General features: G+C 61.0%; 1 protein-coding gene across 2 annotated transcripts in view; it reads left to right on the forward strand.

Annotated features, from left to right (window-relative positions):
- Positions 1–6,690: 6,690 nt before the first annotated feature.
- Positions 6,691–20,750, forward strand: part of SLC12A7 (solute carrier family 12 member 7) — a 98,634-nt gene continuing 84,574 nt past the window's right edge. Inside the window, exon 1 of one of the 2 annotated variants that reach the window (XM_070587263.1) lies at positions 6,691–6,949. In XM_070587263.1, coding sequence (XP_070443364.1) covers positions 6,760–6,949 — 190 coding nt within the window. In that variant the 5' untranslated portion in view covers positions 6,691–6,759. The remainder of the gene's footprint in view (positions 6,950–20,750) is intronic. The other variant, XM_070587262.1, reaches the window with a different exon arrangement.

Here is a 20,750-nt window from a genome sequence, read left to right on the forward strand (position 1 = left end):
TTTACAGGCGAAACCCTCTGATGGCTGGGGTTTTGTTCAAAATAACACAGGTGAGGGTGGAGGGGACACGTTGGCACGGGCCTGAGCCACAGGTAGTGTGGGCACTAGACAGGACCCCCACCTCGTGCACATTCGGATCCCAGCATGTGCAGAACCGCAGAGGAAAGCTGTGATGGTCCTGCCTCACTGCGCTCACGCCTGGTCCACGACACGGACCCCCAGCTGCACGGGCCTCCTCGCTGTCCCCCCATGAGTGGACCCCTGCCACAGCGCTTGACCACACAGCTCAGCCCAATGGAGGACGCAGCCGCAGGGCCTGGGCCCATCAGCATTCATGGCTCGAACCCTAGACCACACGTACGGCCACGTGTGTCCTCGTGCTGACTGTGGGGCCAGGGTCAGGTTCAGGGAGCCCCAGACAGGCTTCACACTGCTCCGGGCATCACTGCCCGGGAGTGGCTCGGGTGCTCCTGGCTCCCTGGGGCGGCAGGGTCTGCTCTCCCTCCTGCCTCCAGCCGGTTCTGGATCAACTTGTCTTCCTCTGCAAAGGGGCCTGCAAATGAGGGACCTTCCCCTGGTGTGTCACAGACACAGTCACAGGTGCACAAATGGACAAATGCATAGACATGAAGCCCTGGCCTGTGGTGAGATGACCAAAGATGCAGCAGAGGTCACCTGAGTCCCAACCTCAGAAGCCCCCTCCCTGGACAGACCAGCCATCCCCAGCCACCCACCCTTGAAGGCAGCCATCCCCCAGGAGGGTGCGCAAGCAGGGACCAGCCCCGCAGACGCTGTGCGCTGGTTGTCACCGATGTCCCGTGTGGAGGGGCCTGGCTTCACACACGCCCACCTCCTCCCCACCATCATCTTCTCCGAAGGACAGGCAGCCCACGAGGGCCCAGGGGTCCCCAGGCCCAGGCCCAGCCGGGTGCAGTACGGGCAGAGCAGAGTCCTAGGGGCAGAGCTAGGCTCGGGGCAGCTGGAGAGGGTCGGCCGGGCCCTGTTCTCTGGTCCCTCTGTCTCCCACTTTCTCTCTCCCTGTCTCTCTGTTTATGCCCCCATCTCTGTCTCTGTCTCTGTCTCTCTCTGTCTCTCCCTCGCCTGCCCCTGCCCTGGGGCCTGTCCCCTGCACCCTCCCAAAGATTCTTCCTGGGATTGGCTCCTGGCAGGAGGGGACATTCCCCAGAGACACCCACCTTCTTGAGCCCCTCACAGGAGGCTGCTGGCAGGGGCCCCCGGCATGTGATGAGTCCCCCAGGGTCTCCCAGCGTGCGGGCTGAGGGAGATTCAGCTGAGCAGTGGAGGTAACCATGGACCTCCCTGACCCGTGCTGGCTGAGCTCCCTGGACACCGTGTGTGTGTGTGTGCATGTGTGTATATGTCTGTACATGTGTGTGTTATGGGTATGTGTGTGTGTGCACGTGTGTATATATCTGTATGTGTGTGTAGTGTGGGTATATGTGTATATAGGTGTGTGTGTCTGTATGTGTGTGTATCTGTGTGATGTATATAGGTGTGTGTATGTGTGTATGGTGTCTATATGTGTGTGTATGTGTGTGCCTGTGTGTATATGTGTGTACGTGTGGTGTGTGTAGGTGTGGTATGTGTGGTGTGTGTGTATGTGTGCACATGTGTGTATATGTGTTTGGGTGTGTGTATATGTCTGCACGTGTGTGTGGAGTGGGCAAGTGTGTGTATGTGTGTGTATGTCTATATGTGTGTGTGGTGGGGGTATATATATATATATATATATATATATATATATATATATATACACACACGTGTGTATGTCTGTGTGTGTCTGTATGTGTGTGTGTTTGCATGTGTCTATATGCCTGTGTGTTTGTATGTGTGTATGTGCGGTGTGTGTGTACGTGTGTGTGGGTGTGAGTGTGGTACGTGTGTATGGTGTGTGTGGTGTGTATGCGTGTGTAGGTGTGGTACATGTGTGGTGTGTGTGTGGTATGTGTGTGGTGTGGTGTGTGTGGTAGGCATGTGGTGTGTGTGTGTGTAGGTGTGACACGTGTGTGGTGTGTGGGTGTGTGTATGTGTGCATATGTGTGTAGGAGTGGTACGTGTGTGGGAGTGTGTGCGGTACTTGTGTGGGAGGTGTGTAAGTGTGGCATTGTGTGGTGTGTGCGTAGGTGTGGCACGTGTGTGGTGTGTGAGTGTAGGTGTGTGTATGTGTGCGTATGCGTGTAGTGGTACATGTGTGGTGTGTGGGTTTGGGTGTGTGTACGTGTGCATATGTGTGTGTAGGTGTGGCACGTATGTGGTGTGTGTGTGTGTGTCTGTGTAGGGGGTCGCCGTGCCTCAGGAAGTGTCACAGCTCCATGGTGAGGCTCCGGGACTGGGCCCTTGACTCCGGCTGCAGGCCCGGCGCTGTCTCATGGGACCAGAGGTCCTGAGTGTCTGTGCACCCAGCCTGCTGATCCCGGCCAGTGTGAGTGCTGACTGAGACATGCCCCAGGGCCCCGGCACATGCAGTGCAGACCTCCAGGCCGGTGCACACTGATGAGGGAGCAGCTTTAGGCCAAGAGAGGGTCCCCGGTTCCAACGTGGACTGCAACTCGCAGGGACCCTCTGGGGCCTTGACCTGCAGGTGGCCTGGTGAGGCCGAGCAGGGTGAGCCTAGGACAGCCGCTCTCGTCCAAAGGTCTGTGCAGCCAGCCCTGGAGTGACCCCCAGGGGGTCAGGTCAGCATGAGGGCAGCAGGGCTCCTGCGCACACCTAGGCAGATGACACAGAGGACCAACAGCTCCCACCTGCTCGTTCCCCCCATGGGTGTGCTGATTGTACGCTGATCCCCTTGTGGATGCCCTGAGCCCCCGACACACCCACGCACATGCACACACACCCTCCGCTGGGCACCTTCTCTCAGCTAGATGACTGTGAGGCTGTGACTTCCGGGGTCTGCTGAAGAGCCACGCTGTGCCGCCACGCCAGCCTGCGGGCTGGGCCAGCGTTGCCCTCCTGAAAGTCAGCCGTCGTATGAGAGCTTTCCTGAGACGTCTCACAGCCAGGACGGCACTTCCACCACCTGCCTGAAAATCCCAGACTAAGGCTCGAGGCTACGCGCTGGACGATGGATGCCACCACGGGACGCCCAGGAAAGAACGTGGGAGGCCCGACCAGAGCCACTGGGGGCCAGGGGAGGAGGTGACCGTGCTCTGTGTCCTGCTGTCGGCACTCCTCAGGGCCCGTGGAACTCTGCCGAGAATCGGTGGGTCTTCCTGTCTGTACATGAGACCTCCATTAACAATTAATCAATCGTGGATGTGTATGTACATAAATAAAGTTAAACATTGGAGGCTATGGATGGGTTACTAGTTGAAGAGATTAAAATCATAAATACAGACTATGTAGAAAACAACGACATCGAGAGAATGCCCAGGAAAGATCGGCCTCAGAGACAAGGCCAAAGCTATTTTCAGAGGAAAATGTACCATCTTCAATGTTTTCTCCATTTACCGAGACATCACGAAGACGGTTTCTTTAAACTCGGTGATCAGATGAAGATGGTAGAAAGAAAGAGTGAAAAGAAGAAATGTGGGGGTGAAGGCAGAACTGAATGACCCAGACCAGGAGGAAGGCAGGGCCGTGGCTCGTTTATCCCCTGATGCTGTCCCCTGCTGTGTGGGGTCTCGTGTCCCTCTGCATTTCTCCCTTATCCAGGAGTTCCCTCCTCCTCCTGCGACTCAGTCATCACAGCCTTCCATCCATCGTCTCCATTTACTGCACAGAGAACTTACCTGCACCAGGCTGCGTTTTTCTGTTTGGCACACGTTAAAGAAGTAACTCGATATTTTGCATCTTTTCTCTCTTGCACTGTAAGCCCACTGGGCTTCTCACGGGTCACCCCTGCCAGGACAGGGAGAGGGGCCTGAGGCACTGAGAGGCATTCCTCAAGGACCTCCCAGGTTAGACGATGCAACCACTGCCCAGGTGGGGCCGCGCAGGCTGGCAGGTGCAGGGAGCCCATCCATCCAGACCACGGTCAGTGCGGGCAGTGACTTCTCTGCAGCTCCAGAGCCTTCCGGGTTCCTGAGACAGCCACATGCTGAGGGACGGGGTAGGCAGAGGGCAAGCCTGCTCCATCAAGGGTGTGGCTGCATACAGAGATTCAGGCATCTTGAAGGGAAAGCTGGAGATGCCGCTGTCCGCGGACAGAGGTCAGAAGGGACTCCGCCTGACGGAGCCTGAACAGAGAGAAGGTCGAGGGATAGAGCCGAGTCCTGGGAACCTGCCTCCTCAGCATGGCTCCAGGCTCCTTGGTCGAGTCCGTCCACAGATGCCTCCAGGTCGTAGGGTGGTGTCCTGGGGCAGAGCACAGCTCAGTGGCCCTTCACCAGCTCTGTGAACTTGGGGGCTTCTGACGACTGACGATGAGCACCAGCGCTGTCTGGTTCCAGGGCCTGCCCCAGTGCAGCTGAGCAAGAGCGCCCACGGCAGGCCCTCGGCCAGCACCCGGCTGCACGGGAGACGCCATGGCTGCTGCATTTCAGTTCAGACCAGAGGGGGAGCTCTAGCAATTGTGGTATTTCATACTGCCCTGGAATTTCTAGAAAATTCCGAAGTAAGAACAAAAGAGGGAAAAGAAAACAGAAGAGGTAAAAACAGTGAAGAAAGACAAAGCAATCATTCTTTATAGGTAAAAAGATTCTTTGCAAAGCCTAGGAGGTCAAGCAGAAAAAACAGTTAAATAACAGAATTTAGAATTCTGTGAGGTGGCAGGTTACAAAAGAAAAACACGAAAGCCAGTAAGGTTCTGTTCTGTTTTTTTTTTTTACAAATCAGCATAGTTGCAAGATCCATTACAGTGCTCACAAGAAATGTGACTACATATGAATAAACATAATGAAAAAGCCATCAACACCATAAAGATGTCAGTTCTCAGAGAGGTTATTTGTAGATTGGAGGCCTTTCCAATCAAAATATAAATGTATTTGGGGGGAAACTTCCCAAAATGATTCAAATATTCATCTTGGGAAAAAAAAAAAAATCAAGGTTCAAGAATGGCCTAGAAAATATTGAAGAATGGGCTGGAGGAGGGGCGGGGCTGCAGTCCCCATACATCATGGAGACCTGGGGCCTGCGGGGAGCCCTCCCAAGCACCCAGAAGAGCCCAAGAAAGCTGTGCAGGAATGAGAAGGGCATGGCCAGGTGTGAGACTTGTTCCCTCTCCCACCATGCGTGTGTGCTGGGGGGGCCGTAATGAGAGGGTGGGCCCAGAAAGGAGGCCTCATCAGCCAGAGCCCTGGACCTCTCCTCCTACGTGCGATGCGGCCCTAACACCTAACCTCTCATTCTTCCTCATTAATGGAGCCCCCAAACATTGATGTGCACATTTCCCAGCGTTCTTCAGAGGCAGGCGTGACCATATGACTCAGTGCTGGTTGAGGGGTCAAGCAAAGGTGCCCTGTGCAACTTCTGGCTCGTGCTCTTGGGAGCGGGACTAATTGCCTTCCCCTGTTTCCTCTCTCCACTGCTGGAACACAAACGTGATGGTTGGACCAGGAGCAGCCATCATGGACCATGGGGTGAGTGAGGGGAAGCCATACAAAGCTGACCACTGGCCTCCTGTAAGTCGTTGCTCAGATGTCACCCTCTGCGGAGGCCCTCCTGGACACCCCGCTTACAAGTTCCCCCCTAGACCCCTTCTTTGCCTCTTAATCAGAGCTCTTACGTCTGCCTCCCTTCTAGAAAGTATGCTTCAAAGAGGCAGGGATTTCTGCCTCCTTTTGTCATCCTCGGGGCAATGAATTCAAATATTCATTGAAAGAATGAACGCACAAAACACGTTGAATATGGTAAAGTGCTACATAAAACGTGAATCGTTAGCAATATTAACGTAAGACGTGGAGGAAGCAGTGATTGAAGAAGAGCTGTGGCTGGTGTGTGTGCTGCAGGGGAGCCCACGGAGGGTGGGCCGGTTCTCGCCCAGGCTTCCCTGCCCTTCGGCCCAGGCCGCCTGGCTCCCCAGCGTCACCTCCTCCTCCTGCCTTCCGCCCTCCTGGGGTGTTTCCACCAGGCAGAAGTCTGAGGCCAGCTGCCTGACCTCCTGGGCCAGCAGGGCTGAACCCCCGGTGGTCAAGAGGCCAGAGCTGGGGGGGGACGGGGGACATCAGGCCAGGGTGTCCGGCCCTCTGAACCCCACAGTCCGGGAGGCGTCCACCCGCACTCACTCCAGAGTCTCTGATAGCCCTCAGTGGGCAATCTCAGAGGTCCCGGGGCCCCTCCTGGTGCTGGGGGGGGGTCACCATCCCCAGACCAGAGTGAGATCTCCAGATCTCCACGGCCTGTGCCTCCACTGGACCAGGCCCTGGGACTCTGACCTCTGCCGCCCAAAGGGGTAGGGTATCTCCGAAGACTCACAGGAGAGCCCGAGGCGGTGCTCTTCTCAAAGATCACGACTGGTTTCGAGATCAGGCCTCGCGTGTCTCACGGCGGGCAGGGGACTCAGCCGAGGTCGGCGGCCACGCCTGCCCGGCTGCCCAACGCCCCCTTCCCGTTGCCTGCGCCCGGTCCCTGGGGCCTGCGCCGTCCTGGCCACCTCCCAGATCCCCGACGGTGCAGAGTCCATCCCTCAGCATCCTCCCCAGGTGCCCGCCCCGCCCCATCTCTGCCCCGCCCCTAGTCCCGCCCCGCCGCGCCCTGCCCCAGCTCACCCGGCCCTCCGGTGGCCGCACTGGCCGGTCGCGTCCTGCAGCCTTCGAAGCGCCTGGGACCCTGGAGGCCGGCGCTGGCGTTCGGGCCACCATGTCCCTGCGCTTCGTGGTGACCCCCGCGGCCGGCGGGCTGGGGGACGCGGAGCCCAGGCCTGAGGGCGGCAGCAGCCAGCGCCCCGGTCCTCCCTGGACCCTGGACCCGGACCCCGCCGCTGGCCGGGAGCCGCCGAGGGAGGACGCGCTGCCCATCCTGCGCTACTGCCGCGAGCCGAGCCGCTACGGTAGGAGCGGGCGTCCCCTCGGGGCGCGGAGCCGGGCGCGGGGATCGGGCCGCGCGGGAGTGCTGCGGAGGCGCTGGCCTTGGGGACCGCCGCGTGTCGTCGCTCATTGGCAGCGCTGAGGTCGAGCCGGTGCGGCGCGTCCAGAGCGCGCTCCTGGGCGGACCTTGGCGGCAGGCCGACGCCCACCTCCTCAGAGGTCCCGCCCCGCCGTCGGCGGGACGGGGTGTCAGTTGCTGGGGCATTTTCCGCGAGGATTGGTCAGTGACAGCTCCCTGGAGCCCTGTGACAGCACTGCTCCTGGAGCGCACAGCTCCAAGCCAAGTCACATCCCGGTAGGGGGTTTGGGGGGCTTAGAGACCCCCAAGGTAATGCGCAGCTCCTCCTGAATGGGTGATGCCTCCTGGCCCTCTGGTGCCGGCCCCAGGGTCAGTGAGGCCTCTGGTCAGAGCTGTGCTTCTACAGCCGTCCAGCCCTCTGGCCAGCGGCTTGGTCTGTGTCCTTTCCCCCAGTGAACCCCCATGCTCTACCTTTACCTTCTGACTTCTACAACAGCCTCACCTTCAGTCAAACCCTGAGATGAATGAACTGAAAAATGTTGGCGACCACCTCGGTGACCCCTGCCTTGTCCCTGTATGGGGGGATGGATGGACAGTGTCCCTCCTGGCCACTGGCTGCGCACGCGGGTGGGGCGCCCCACAGCCCTGGGTTGGGGAGGATGGGAGAGCAGGAGGGCGGGGTTTCCTGCCGAAAGGAGGCTGGAGCGGAGTCCTCCACAGCAGTTTCTCCCGGTTTGTGCGGAGCTCTCCAGCCTCAGACCCTACAGCACTGCCCGGCCTGCCCGGGGAAGGGGACGTGCAGAGGCCCAGGGCCGCCCAGGGGCCTGGCTTACACCCCGCCTGCTCCTGGGGGCAGATGACCCTTGGGCGCCCACTCACGTGTGGGACTGAGGCCATACCTGGACCACAGCCTCCACCGCTGGGCCGTTGTTGGTCTGAACCACCTGCAGCTTCTCCAAAGCCCAGTGTCCCCGCAGGCCAGCTTGGGGAGTCTGCTCTCCTGGCAGAAGGGCCTAAGGTCTGGCTCCCAGGGGGAAGCTCTGAGCACACGAGTGTGGTGTGCATGCAAAGAGGGCTGGCTCTGAATGTGAGGGCTGAGAGGCACGGAGCTTTTTGGTTCTTGTTCAACCAGGCTGTGTGCTATTTCCCCGAGGGCGCTCTTTAGCTTGATGAAGTCTGAGTGCGTCTTCCCGTGTGAGCAGCGGGCCTCTGTGGCGGGGTGTGCGTGCGCACGTTTTGGAGATGCCACCCTCTAGGACGGCACGTGGGCACAGACGTGGTGGGCGCTGGGTGCAGGTTGCCATCCCCTCTGCTCTGAGCTCGAGGTCAGGTGTGGACGGGACACTTGTCACCCTGGGGGCGGCCGGCTCTCAGGTCCTGCTCCCTCCCCCACCTCTTAATCCTGGGAGCTGCTTCTCCCAGGAGGGGTGTGTGTGGCCCCTGGTGGTCGGCCTGTGTTCTCTGTCCCAGAACAGGAGCGCCCGCTCCGCCGCAGCCCTCTGACAGCGGGGTGGGCAGCAAGGGGGCCCCGCAGACCGTGCTGAGGTTTCCTGCCTGCCCAGGGCCACGGTGCTTTTGTTTTCCTCTGTGAGCAGGTGATTCTGCAGGTCGCTGATTAGCATCAGTCAGAGCAACTAATTATTTCTCGGGTGTTGCGCCAGGCTTCCGATCTGCTCTGAGGGAAATGGCTGTGACAGAGGAAGTCAGCAGACTTCAGAAAGAGCGTGGGTGAGAAAGAGAGGCCACTCGGCGCGGATAAAGCCTTCCTGTGGTGTGGTCTGCGGCAGTGGGGGTGCTGGTTCCCAGACGGTCCGCACCCCCTGCCCCGGGGGACACGCAGGGTGGCGGTCCGGGTTCCTCCCTGACCCCAGCCTGGTCTTGCTTGGCCCCATGCTCCTCCCCGCAGGAACCGGGGCCTGGGGGGGCCGTGGCCTTGCCTCTTGGCCTGAAGATGGGCTCCCAATGGGCACTGTCCTGGCGTCCTGGCGTGGGGCTGTTCTGACCAGCGGGGCCCAGGCCTCGGCACCCCAGTGGGACATGCCTGGGGTCAGGCTGACCGTCCAGGCCCTCCTTGAGCCTCATTCCCCTTTCTGGCCCCTCTGCCTCAGCACCCAGCCTGCCGGCCTGTGCACCTGGGAAAGGGTCTGGTGCCAGGAGACATGCTCAGGTCTCCACTGTCCTTCTGCACTCCGTTGGGCTGCTGACACTTTCATCCTCATTCTGCTGTGGGAGAAGGGCATTGCCTGAGGGTCCTCGATGTGACAGGTGGGAGACAGGGGGCCATGGGGGCCAGGGGATCCCACCTGACTCAACCCCCGACACACCCGCTCCCACCTTCACCTCTTCCTGTGGGCCGGCTGTCCGGGGCTCAGGCCTCCTTCCTCCCTCCCCCCACCACTCCCCTCAGGGGCTGGAGGACCCAGGCAGGGGCTCGCCCGCCCATCCCTGCCCTCTCCTCAGCCCTCCCGTGTGCCGTGCTCCCACCCGCTGGCTGACTTGTGATTGCTGATCGACAGTTGGCTCCAGTGGTGCGGGAGTTACAGGGGCACAGTTCCGACAATCAATCAAACGGTTTTGTCATGCCCACTATGTGAGAACAAAAGACCTATTATTTGACCCTGCCATTAGGACAATGGAAACTAAGTCTGAAAAAGCAAACGCAGGCTTTATTGGCACACCTTGGGTGCTGGGCCAGGCTGTGAGCACCGCGGGCGCTTGTCCTGGATTGCCCTTCACCTCCAGGCACGCGGTGCGTGATGGAGGGAACTTGCTGATCCTGGAAGACCCCAGCCTCTCCACACACGGGCTCCTAAGGCTGCGTCAGTACCCTCCCCATGCAGCTTACAGCTGGAGAGGGGACTCAGCAGAGTCTAGTCATCGACTTGGCCCCTGAACCCCCTCCCCTGAGTGAGTTTGGTTGGGGGCTTCTGCATAGGGGCACGGTGCAGTGGGGTCTCCCTTCTCTCTGCTGGGGACAGGAGCCCACGGTCACGACGGCTCATGGCTGAGCTGCATTGCTAGCTCTGTGGAGGCCGGCGTGGCTCCACACTGGGACAGGCGCAGCCTGCTGTCCTTCACCCATAGGAGGCAGGTGACACTGTCTCCAGGTGTGATACCTGCCACCCTCGGCGCGGCTGCATCCTGCTGGCCGTGTGCACAGCGAGGGAGCAGAGACGAGATGCCATGTGAGGTCACCCTGGAGGCTTCTGGTCTCATAGGAAGGATCCAGCCCACCACAATGGGGCTGCTGTATCACAAACAGTTTGGGAGGTTCCAGAAGGCGAGCGTGGCTAAACCTTCGCTCTCCCTTCTCTTCCTCATAGAGGGATGCTGGGGAGAGGCCCCGAGGCAGTTCCTCTGGTGGGATCATCAGAGGGCATCCCAGGCCCAGAGTCAAGACTGGAGATGGCTGTGCCCCACAGTGGGAAGGGCGGAGGATCGGGGAGGGTCCCAGCCTGGAAGGGGAGCCTGTACCGGAGGCTGCCCTGAGAACAGCGACACAGCCAGCTCGAGGCCATGGGAGGAGGCAGCCTGAGGAACACAGGCCCTCCCCCTCCCTTCTCCCACACGCCCCCACCCCGAGAGCCACACTCCTCGGAGGTCAGCGTGGCTCCCAGGGTCCCGACTCCCCTCAGCCACCTCTGTATCTCTGTGGCCTGGGGCGGGCTGCACGTGAAGCAGACTCTGAGTGGAAAGATCTGGAAGTGAGGGCAGTGGCAGGGGACTGTGGGTCAGGGTTAGTGAACAGTGGCCTGTCACTTCCATGGGCCGTCTGGGGGGCGTCTCATAGGGCCAGCAGGAGGCCGTCTGCATGGGCCGAGGGAACACGAGGACTAGACAGCTCGTCCACCTGAGCAGCAGGAGCCGAGGGGTCTGGTCTGTCCTGCCTGTCCGGGCCCTGACCCTCCTGGGTCGGAGCCTCACTGTCTCGCTCCTGGTGCCGTGCTGGGTGGGTCTGCGGGCCTCGGGGAGCGGACGGGGTCCTCACGCAGATGGGCTACGGAGAGGTCAGCCTGCTCTGCCTCCCGCCTCCGTGGCCGCCTCTGCCCTGCTCTTGGGGAGGCTGGGGCAGCCCTGGCCGGGTGGACCTCTGACCCCAGCATCTGCCGTGTGCATCTCGGGGTCTCCACGCTGCACTGAGACAGAGGCCAGTGTCCAGCCCCTGATCGGGCGGGGGGTTGGCCCTTGTGTTTCTCTGAAGCCGGTGTTGTTATGGCTGGTGGGGCCGTCAGAGTCCTACAGACCCTCACGATTATCCCTGAGGTTGGTGGTGCAGGCCTCTGGTTCAGAGCGCTCAAGCGAGTGTGTTTCGTGTGTGTGTGTGTTGTATGCATGTGTGTGTGTGTGTGTGTTCTGGTTTGCCGTTGCTCAAGGAGGAGTTGAAGAGTCAACCCCAAGCCTTAGAAACTGCTCCAGCCGGAGGACAATGGTGTGAAGGAGGCACCGGCAGGCGCAGACGTGAAGGGACGCAGCTTCTAGTGAGCTGGGCTCTGGGCACCCGGAACGCTGTCCAGCCTCTGCCAGGAGCCAGAAGTGAGGCCCCAGCTCTGACACTTCTGTCCCTTGGGGAGCTGGCTCCCCAGGTCGCCATCAGTGACGGGCCCTCTGCCCGGTCCATGGACCCCAGGAGAGCCCACCTCCCCTGAGAAGGGGTGACTGCGCATTTTGCACGACTTCACGTGTCGGTCATCACTCCCTTCAGGGAGTCGGGCCACAGGTTTCTGCTCAAGGTAAGTTCCAGAGAGAAGTCCTGTTTTGTGGCTGAATCTGGTGCTCTCTGGTCAGGAACGGGGCTTGGCTCTGCACTGCCTGTTCTGTCTTAGCTGCCCAGGAGGCAGCCGAGCTGAGGTCCAGGATGAGGCCGGCCCGGCTCTGGTGTCCGAGAACCGCCTGCTGGGCAGACTCTGTTTTCCCTTTGCTTAAATATTTGATGGAGCACGACCCGTGTGTTAGTCTGTAAGCCGCCTCCAGCTCTCCAGAGCAGTGCTTCTGTCCAACGCTCGCGGGTTTGTCACTCTGCTCCCAGAGAATTCTCTCCTTGCTGGAAGGCATGGCCCTCGTTTCTCTCCTTTGCTCCTTAATGTTCAGTGTGGCTTCGTTTTCCACGGAGGGGTCATGGGTTTTGAGGCACCAACTCCCTTTAGACATCAGAACTTTCTTTAAGTGAAAGCTTTAACATCCAAGTGAGAGAATCGCAGCTCGGTCTGCCCATCCCCGTGCGTGGTCAGTTCACAAACAGGGGAACATCTGTGTTCGGGCAGCCACCCCTATGACCTTAGCCCACTGGGCGGCTGTGAGGGCAGGTCAGGATCCCACAGGGGGCTGCCTGGGGCTGTCCTTCTGCCCAGGAGGCCCTCCTGCGCCCTGTGGGTGGCACCCTCCCGGGGCCCCCGCTGCCCTGCCCTGGCCTCCTCCCACCCAGGCTCTGTCCCTGTGAGCAGGGGCTGCGCCGTGCAGGCGTGGGCTCAGGCTGGGGTGCGGCTGTGTGTCCATGGGTGGTGGCTACTACAGGAACATGTTGGGGTGGTAGCAACAAGCACGAGAGTGAAAAATGCAAAGGACACGTGGAAAGACCACCCACAGGAGGGGAGCTAGCATGTGCAGACCACGCATCTGATCAGGATTACGTCCAGAATCTATAGAGAACTCCCACAGCTCAACAGCAAAAAATCTACCCAAATAAAAATAGGCAAACAGGATGGCCCTGGTTGCCTAGTGGTTAGGTTCGGTGCACTGCACTTTGACCGCCCGGGTTCTGTTCTGGGGTGTGGACCTACACCACTCGTGTGTCAGTGGCTGTGCTGTGGCAGTGACTTACACACAAAAAGAAGAAGATTGGCAACAGATGTTAGCTCAGTGAGAATTTTCCTTATCAAAAAAAGAAAAAGGCAAAAGACTTGAATAGACATTTCTCCAGAGAAGACACACGAATGGCCAGTAAGCGCATGGAGAGATGCTCAATATAACAGATCATCGGGGAAATGCAAGTCAAAACCACCATGAGATACCCCCTCACACCCGTCTGAGTGGCTGCTATAAGAAAAACATAGACAACAAAGATGTTGATGAGGCTGTGGAGAAATAGGGATCCCCTGCACTCTTGTTGGGAGTGTAGACCAGGGCAGCCGCTGTGGAAAACAGGATGGTGTTTGCTCGGAAGTTAAGGCAGAATTACCACGTGGCCCAGTGATTCCACTCCTGGTATAAACCCAAAGAGACTGGAACAGACATTTGAACAGCCAGGCTCTCAGCAGCAGCAGCAGCAACAGCCAAAAACGTGGAACAACTCAAACGTCCGTTGACAGGAGAATGGATAGAGAAGATGTGGTCCATCCACGCAGTGGAATATTACTCAGCCTTGAAAAGGAAGAAAATTCTGACACTCGCTGCAATGTGGATGGACCCTGAGGACAGGATGCTGAGTGAAATAAGCCAGTCAGAAAAGGGCAAATCCTGTGTGATTCCACTTATGTGAGGTCCTTAGAAGAGTCAAATCCTTAGAGATAGAAAGTGGATGGTGGGACCAGGGGCCGGGGGGGTGGGGGGGGGAGTCGTTGTTTGATGGGGACAGTTTCAGTCTGGGAAGATGAAAAGTTCTGGAGACAGACGGTGGGGATGGGTGCACAACAGCGTGAATGTGCTCCAAGCCACTGAACTGTACACTTGGGAATGGCTGAAAATGTTAAGTTTTATGTTACATATATTTTACCACAATACGGAGAAATACCAAAAAAAAAATGCAAACAGGAGAGAAGGGCAGAGGGGGAACTAAATTCGTCCCCTCCCCCGGCCCATTCCCTCTGGAGAAATTAGATTAAATCAGTTCACGCCATGTGGCTCTCCCAGGAGTGGTCATTTTTCATCTGAATTTCTCTCTGCCAGGTGAGGGTTCAGACGAGTTTGGGCCTCTTGCAGAAGGAGTTTCACTCCAGGGACATTCCCGTTCCAAATAATACCCCAAATAATACTTCCTGGGCTGGTCCTGGGAGGAGAGAGCAAGCCGCCGGCTGGCTTCCTGCCTTAGGATTCTGGGAGGGGGCTCAGGCCCCTGGACTGGCTCCTCCTCTGGAGACCAAGACGGTGTCCTTGGCTCTGTCACCCTCCTGAGTGGGGGGAGGGGCGGCCAAGGCAGCCGTGCCCCCGCCCAGGCCCCCCTCCCTGGACGCCGTGGGGAGGGGTCTTGTGGACTGGCTGTCGTTTGCGCCCAGGGCCGGCTCCCAGCAGGCTGCACAGACCCTGTGTCCTGGCCACTCGGCCTGCGGCCCCCGCCTCGCCCTCTGGGTAGTCTCCTGGGGACCCTGGAGCTGGAGGCCGAGTCCTCCCGTTGGCAGGAAGGGCAGCGCTGGGTGCTCGGGGGCGGCCACTCCCGCCTGCCGGGTGCCTCCTCCTCAGCGTCCCTGGTGCCTGCCCTTTGCTCAGGGTGGGCGGCCCGTCCCAGGAACGGGGAAGGCAGTTGCTGCCCGAGCTTCTCCCTCAGCATGCAAACGCCTTGGCTTCTGCCTCGGGCGTTCGGAGTGGGCCTGGGGGTTGGGGTCCCAGCTTCATGTTGTGGAGGGGCCTGTGCCCCGCATGTGATGTGAGTCCAGCAGCCTGTCATAGTCCCCTTGGTTGACATGCTGTGTCTCGGCCACGGGCAGGGAGCGTGCATGTGTGTGCATGTACGTGTGTGTGCGCATGTGTGTGTGTGTGTGCGTGCAAGGCTTCTCCCAACCCTGGAGAGCCACCATCACAGACTCTTCACAAGGGACAGTTTGCAAAACCACGCCCCGTCGTCACCTGGTTCACATCCATGAGCGAGGGACACATGTGCGCCCATGGTTTCCACGGTGTCCTCAGAGCTGGGCAGACGTGACCCCAGTCCTCGCCAGGCCCGGGTGGCCGGAGCCTTCCTTCTGTAGCAGCCGACACGACCCACCCCGGGCCAAGTGGGTCCTGTGGGCATCCAGCGCCCCAGAATGTTCCCCAAAGCCATTGGGAGCAGCGTCCCCAGTCCACGGCGCTTGCTGCTGCTCTTGGTGACATGGAGCCCATTTTGGTGGTTGAACAAATATTTTTCTTTTACAAATAACCATGAGCTGCAGAAACTCTGCCATGATTCAGAGACGAGACACAACCAGTGTTCTGTCGCAATATTGCTAAAAATGGACAAAACAGCAGGTTGGGTTCTGTTCCCCATTTATGCAGATGGTCATTTCCAGAAGGCTCCCACCCACGTTCCTCTTCATTTCCTGTCTTTGAGTTTCTGCGCCCACCCTCACCCCGTGACCTGGTGACCTGGGGGCAGCTGCAGGCATGGCCGACAGTGTTTACACTGAGCACCGTGGTGAGGGCCGTGCGTCCGCTCCTTGCTCAGTGTCCTACAGATTCCCACGTTCCTGCCTGTCAGTCAGTCGTCACCCGGCGCGGCCCCCCACCCTGCGCCCCCACCATGGGGGGCTGAAGGCTCCTTTCCATCCTGGTCAACTTCCTGCCTCCGGACTGTGATGATGCTCAGGCCAAGAACCGGCGGGCGGGGCGGGGGAGGGCCTGGCTGCTGGGCCACCGGAAAGTGTGGTCACAACCCAAGACTCCAGAGGGTCTCGCTCAGATGGGCCGCTCCACGGAAGATGGGCTCTGGGCCGGGCCTGGCCCAGCGGCTGGACACAGCCATGAGCAGGTGCCGGCCCGGTGGCAGCGGAGCCTGTCGGACTGGGTGGCCCTGCTCTCCGGCTGCCCAGCGCCACTGGGACTTGTCTGTGGGGCGGGCGCCCTCTGATGTCCCTATGCATGGCGACGGCAGCATGCGGGGCCTGCCCGGGAGTCAGCCTCCCTCCCCTGCAGCCCCCTCCCCTGGGCTCCGCTGCACCCTCCCCCCAGGGCCACCTGAGCCCTCCCCTGGGGCCCCGGCTCCTCATTGCCTCTCGTTGCCTGGAGACCCGAGCGCTCCTGTCCCCCTGGACCGGACGGCGCAGAGCCGGCAGCACCACCATCCTGAGCAAAGGGAGGGCCGGCCACACCGCCTGGGACCAGATGGCGCAGAGCCGGCAGCACCACCATCCTGAGCAAAGGGAGGGCCGGCCACACCGCCTGGGACCAGATGGCGCAGAGCCGGCAGCACCACCATCCTGAGCAAAGGGAGGGCCGGCCACACCGCCTGGGACCAGCCAGGGGAGACCTTCCTCATGAGGAGGACCCGGCCGAGCCCGCACAAGGCGGTGGCCCCCTGCTCCTGGGCAGGGGCTGCAGGCTCCCAGGGGCTGGGGTCTGGCCCGCAGCTGGCACAAAGCAAGACCCCGCCTTCTGTGGACAAGGCACCTCTCGTTGGCCCTCCGGAAAGGGCCGTCGGGCCCCCACAGAGCCAGCGCCCACTCCCACCTGGCCGCCTGCCTGCGGGGTTTGACCCCCCTGCAGATCCGGCCTGGGCTGCGTGACCCTGCGGACTTCACCGAGTCCCACAGAGGCGCGGGCTCAGGTCCTGGTGGCCAGCCCTCCACTGAGGCAGCGATTCCCCAGGGTCTCCGAGCACTGCTGGCTCCTCTGAGGCACCAGCGACAGAGACGCCGTGAGCCGCTGGGTCAGTGCACTTGGAGCGTCTGGGCCGGAAGCAGCTCAGCTGCTGTCGTCCTCGCCTGGCGGCTTCTGTGCATGGAGACAGGGACGTCCTGGGAGGCAGAGGTGCAGGTGGCACATTCCCGCACGTTCCGACAGGTTCCCCATCTGCGATCAGAGGTCTTCTCAGCTGACCGCTTCCTGGGACTGGTGGCCTGAGGCGCACGGGCTATGGGGATGTGGAGAGAGCACTGGACACTCACCATCCGCCCAAGCGTGTGGAGCGTCAGAGTGTGATGCACGCTGGGTGACAGGAAGCGGAGCTCACAGACACACAATAACGTGCCTATGCCCCAGACAAGCCTGCCTGTGGTGGGAGGAGCCTGGATGCCAGTGGTCAAGCGAGGCTGCGCTGCCCACCAGGGAAGGAAGGTCGTGTGGACACCTGCCAGGGCAGCATGATTCTCTACCCTCGGCGCCCACCCCCAGGGACCACCTGTCTCTCTGGGAGCGAGGCGGTCCTGCTGTCCCGAGTCTTGGCCAGACCAGACCCTGCCCCTCCAGTTGGGGGTGGGGGCCTTGTGAGAATGAAGCTGAGCCCCGGCTGCATGGCCTTCCCAGTGGCCTGCCCCATCGTGTGATGCCCTCAGCCCCCGCCCTGGGCGTGTGTGGGGGCCACGGGTCGCAGTCACTGGGACATCCTGTCACCAGCCCAGCTCCCCTCCGTGGGAAGGGAAGCCCGGCCAGGCTCCTGCAGAGGCCAGGGAGGCGCTCTGCCCACCCGCGGACTGAGAGAGTGTGAGGGGGACCGCGTCAGCCAGGCCCACGAGGGTGAGGACGGAGCCCAGCTTTGGGGACCACTGGGGCCTCCTGAGGTGGAGCTGCTCCCATGCCAAGGCCCACCTTAAGGTGGCTGAGGGGCCGTCCCGAGCAGCCCTTCTAAACTGGGGACCGGGGCTGCCCCCTGAAAGGCCGGGACGGTGGGGGTGCCCAGGGGACAGAGCGCAGTGGATCCCCTGCCTGGGAGCCACCCCCTCAGGCACCTGCTTATGACCAAGCGCTGGGAGGAGCTGGCAGGAAGCCGTGCCCTTGGGGGAGTTAATGGAAGTGAACTGTGGCCCGAGGCTCGCCGGCCTGTCTAACCGTCCCAGGCCGCCCCACGGTGTGCAGAAGGCTGCAGGGGGCTGTGGGTGTGGACCCCTGCTGGGACTCCCCTCCCTGGAACCCAGGTTTGGGCCTGAATCCTGTTTTAGTTTTGAGGTGAGTAGTGGGCTGAATGATGGCCCCAAAAGATGTGTCCACGTCCTGACCCCTGGTGCCTGCAAATGGGACCTTATTTGGAAAAAGGGTCTTTGCAGATGAGATTAAGTTAAGGATCTGGAGATGAGGAGGTCGTTCTGGGTCATCCGGGGGGCCCCAAATCCAATGGCAAGTGTCCTTATAAGAGACACACAGAGAGGAAGAAACAGACACACAGAGGAGGCCACGTGATGATGGATGCAGCTGGGCCAGCGCACGCTTCTCTGTGTTCCCCGCCGGTCTGTGGGTCTTGGCCAGCACCTGCAGAGCTCTTGCGTGGGCCCTGGGTGTGAGTGTGGTCGTAGAGGGAGAATGGACACCACACCCCGTCACATCCCCTCGGTGGCCTCTGCGTGCCTGCCGTCCACGGCTCTTGCTTGTGCTGCTGCTCTGGACTGCTGGTCGGCCCCACGGGGCAGCACTACTGTCTGCGTCTATAGGGATGGAGGGAGAGCGGCCCTCAGCCCAGACCCCAGGCCGTCCTGGAGCACCCACCCTGCAGCCCCGGAGCCCGGCATGTCCTCCCGGAGCGCCGGAGGTGCCTGCTCGGAGCCTCGTGGGGAGGAGGAGGAGGCTGGACCCCAGCTCCGCTCCTCGGTGGCCCTGGATCCCAGCAGGATGATCGCTGTGTCCTGGAGGGAGTGGACGGCGGAGAGGGGAGACTGAAGAATGACGGACAGGAGGAGCCTACGGAGGCAGGGACCTGAGCAGGGAGTCCAGCGCCGGGAGCAGACCCAGCGCCAGAGTGTGGGCTGGGCGAGCGGCTGTCACCCACCCGCTGTCCTTCAGCCGCCAGGGAAGAGCAGGGCCGGGCGGGTGCCAGCTCCTCAGCAGCCTGAGAAGCAGCCCGGGAGGAGAGACCCCCATTCGCTTCCCTCGACCAGAGCCCCTCTGGTGCGGACACCTCAGGCAGGCCTCCCTCTGGGGTCCCTCCGCGGAGCCAAGGCCGGCAGCCCTGACTGCGCCTCGCCATGCATCCATGGACGTGGCCGGGCTGCAGGGCACAGGCTACAGGGAGCCTCGGCAGGGCCTTGTGTGCTCGTCAGTCGGTGAGTGCTCTTACAAGAGCAAAGGTGCCCCCGAGCTCCAGCTCAGAGTCAGCGGCGCCCACAGCGTCTTGGCTGTCCGCCTGCATTATCACCGCAGCCCTTTGAACTTTGCTCTCACTTGGTGGCACGATTTGCTTGGAAGCTGGGTTGTGACTTTAAACCCAGCATGGGGTGAATGTTTCACCCGGACAGTTCCTTCAGGGGTGGCCGGACGTTCTTGATTGTGACGTCAGGATCGGGGGCCACAGGGGTCACCCGAGGACGTGGCAACGCGGACCCCTGCCCACGGGGCCGGCTGCTCAGCTCGCGCCATCTCTCCACCCTGGTGCCCACAGCGCGGGTGTGGACTCAGCAGTCTACAGAGCAGGCGGCGTGTCCTGGGGGCAGGGCATTGCTCGTCTCTCCCGCGTTTGTTTGAAGACAGGATTCTAGTGGGTCCAGTTCGATGCCGCTCACTTTGGCTGCTGTGCGATGGTGCTGTTTGGCGGCTCCGGGCTTTTCCTTCCTAATCGGCTGACAGGGCTGGTGGAGGAAGAGGCCTCACCCGCAGCTGGGCCCCTGGGGTGACCCCTCCACCCCCGGCACCCACAGAGCTGTGAGCTCACCCGGTTCTGGGAGCACATTTGCCAAGCGTCCACTGAGCACAGAGGTCTCCAGGAGGAGCAGCCCCGACCTTAGGGAGGATCAGGTCCTCGGACGGGCCCCCCATTTCCATGAAGCCTGCTTGACCCAGTCGGGGCACCTTGACGGGCCACCGAGGCCGGGGGGTTGTGGGGTCAGGAGAGGCCCCTGAGGTGGAGGTTGGCCCGGGGTCGGGGACGGTGATCTGAGGAGGCCAGGCAGGGCCAGTGATGACAGCACGGTGGGTGAGGGCAGTGGGACTCCGGACTGGCTGGGGTTCCGGGAGACCACCCAGCACGCGGAGTCAGCAGCTCCAGGCCGCAGTTTCGTGGCGTCACGTGGAGGTGGTGCCTCTCCCAGGAGTGGAGTCCTGCGTGGGCTCCCTGAGCCCCAACACCTCCCAACCCAGACGAAGGACGTGAGATTTAGTGGGAATGAGCAAGTGTCCCACAGAATCGTCTCAACTATTTCAGAAATGTGTGGGTCACCTCCCATGTGCCAGGCCCTGAACTGGGTGCTGGGAGTAGGCCTGGTTCAGACCTCAGTGCCAGTGTCACCTCCTCCTCAGTCCTGACCGTGGGTTCCAATGACTCACTAGTGTGAGCAGGAAGGGCCTCAACCACAACGGCCACTTTCAGGAAGAAGTGCTCTGAGCTGCCCAGATGCCCAGCCCAGGGACAGCAGTGCAAAGGCCCTGGGGCCGTGCAAATTTCAGGACGGTGCCACAGAGATGAAAGAAGACTCCCCCAGTGTGAACGGGCAGAGGCTGTGCCTGCAGGGCTGGCCGTGGCACTGCGTGTGGCAGAGACCCCCAAGCAGGCCCAGGAGGGGAGCATCACAGTGGCCGGAGCGGGGAGCAGGTGCCCTGATGGGGCTGTGGGCCTGGGGAGGCAGGGCCGGCTCACTAGAGGGCGGTGGCTGGTGTGGTGGGTTAGGGGAGCGTTTTGACTTCTGTTTGGCCCTGAGGTGGAAGCCGGGCAGTCGCTGACCAAATCCCGACCCTCTGGACCCGCCATTGCCAGGCTGTGGTCTGTCCTCCAGGCTGTGGCTGCAGAGGTTGTGGGCCAGGCTCTGCTGTCCTCTGTGGTCCGGGGAGGCTACCCAGGGAGCGGGCTCTGGTTGTTGCTGGACTCAGACGTTTCGTTTGTTTGCTTTCAGATTTCTGGGAGGGGACGCACATGGCCATATGTGGAGGGGGTGGGTGACCCTGCAGTGAAGGCAGAGTGAGCTCCACGGGGGGAGCCCCAG

This window comes from Equus przewalskii, chromosome 20 (genome assembly GCF_037783145.1).
Source record: "Equus przewalskii isolate Varuska chromosome 20, EquPr2, whole genome shotgun sequence".
Lineage (NCBI taxonomy): Eukaryota > Metazoa > Chordata > Mammalia > Perissodactyla > Equidae > Equus > Equus przewalskii.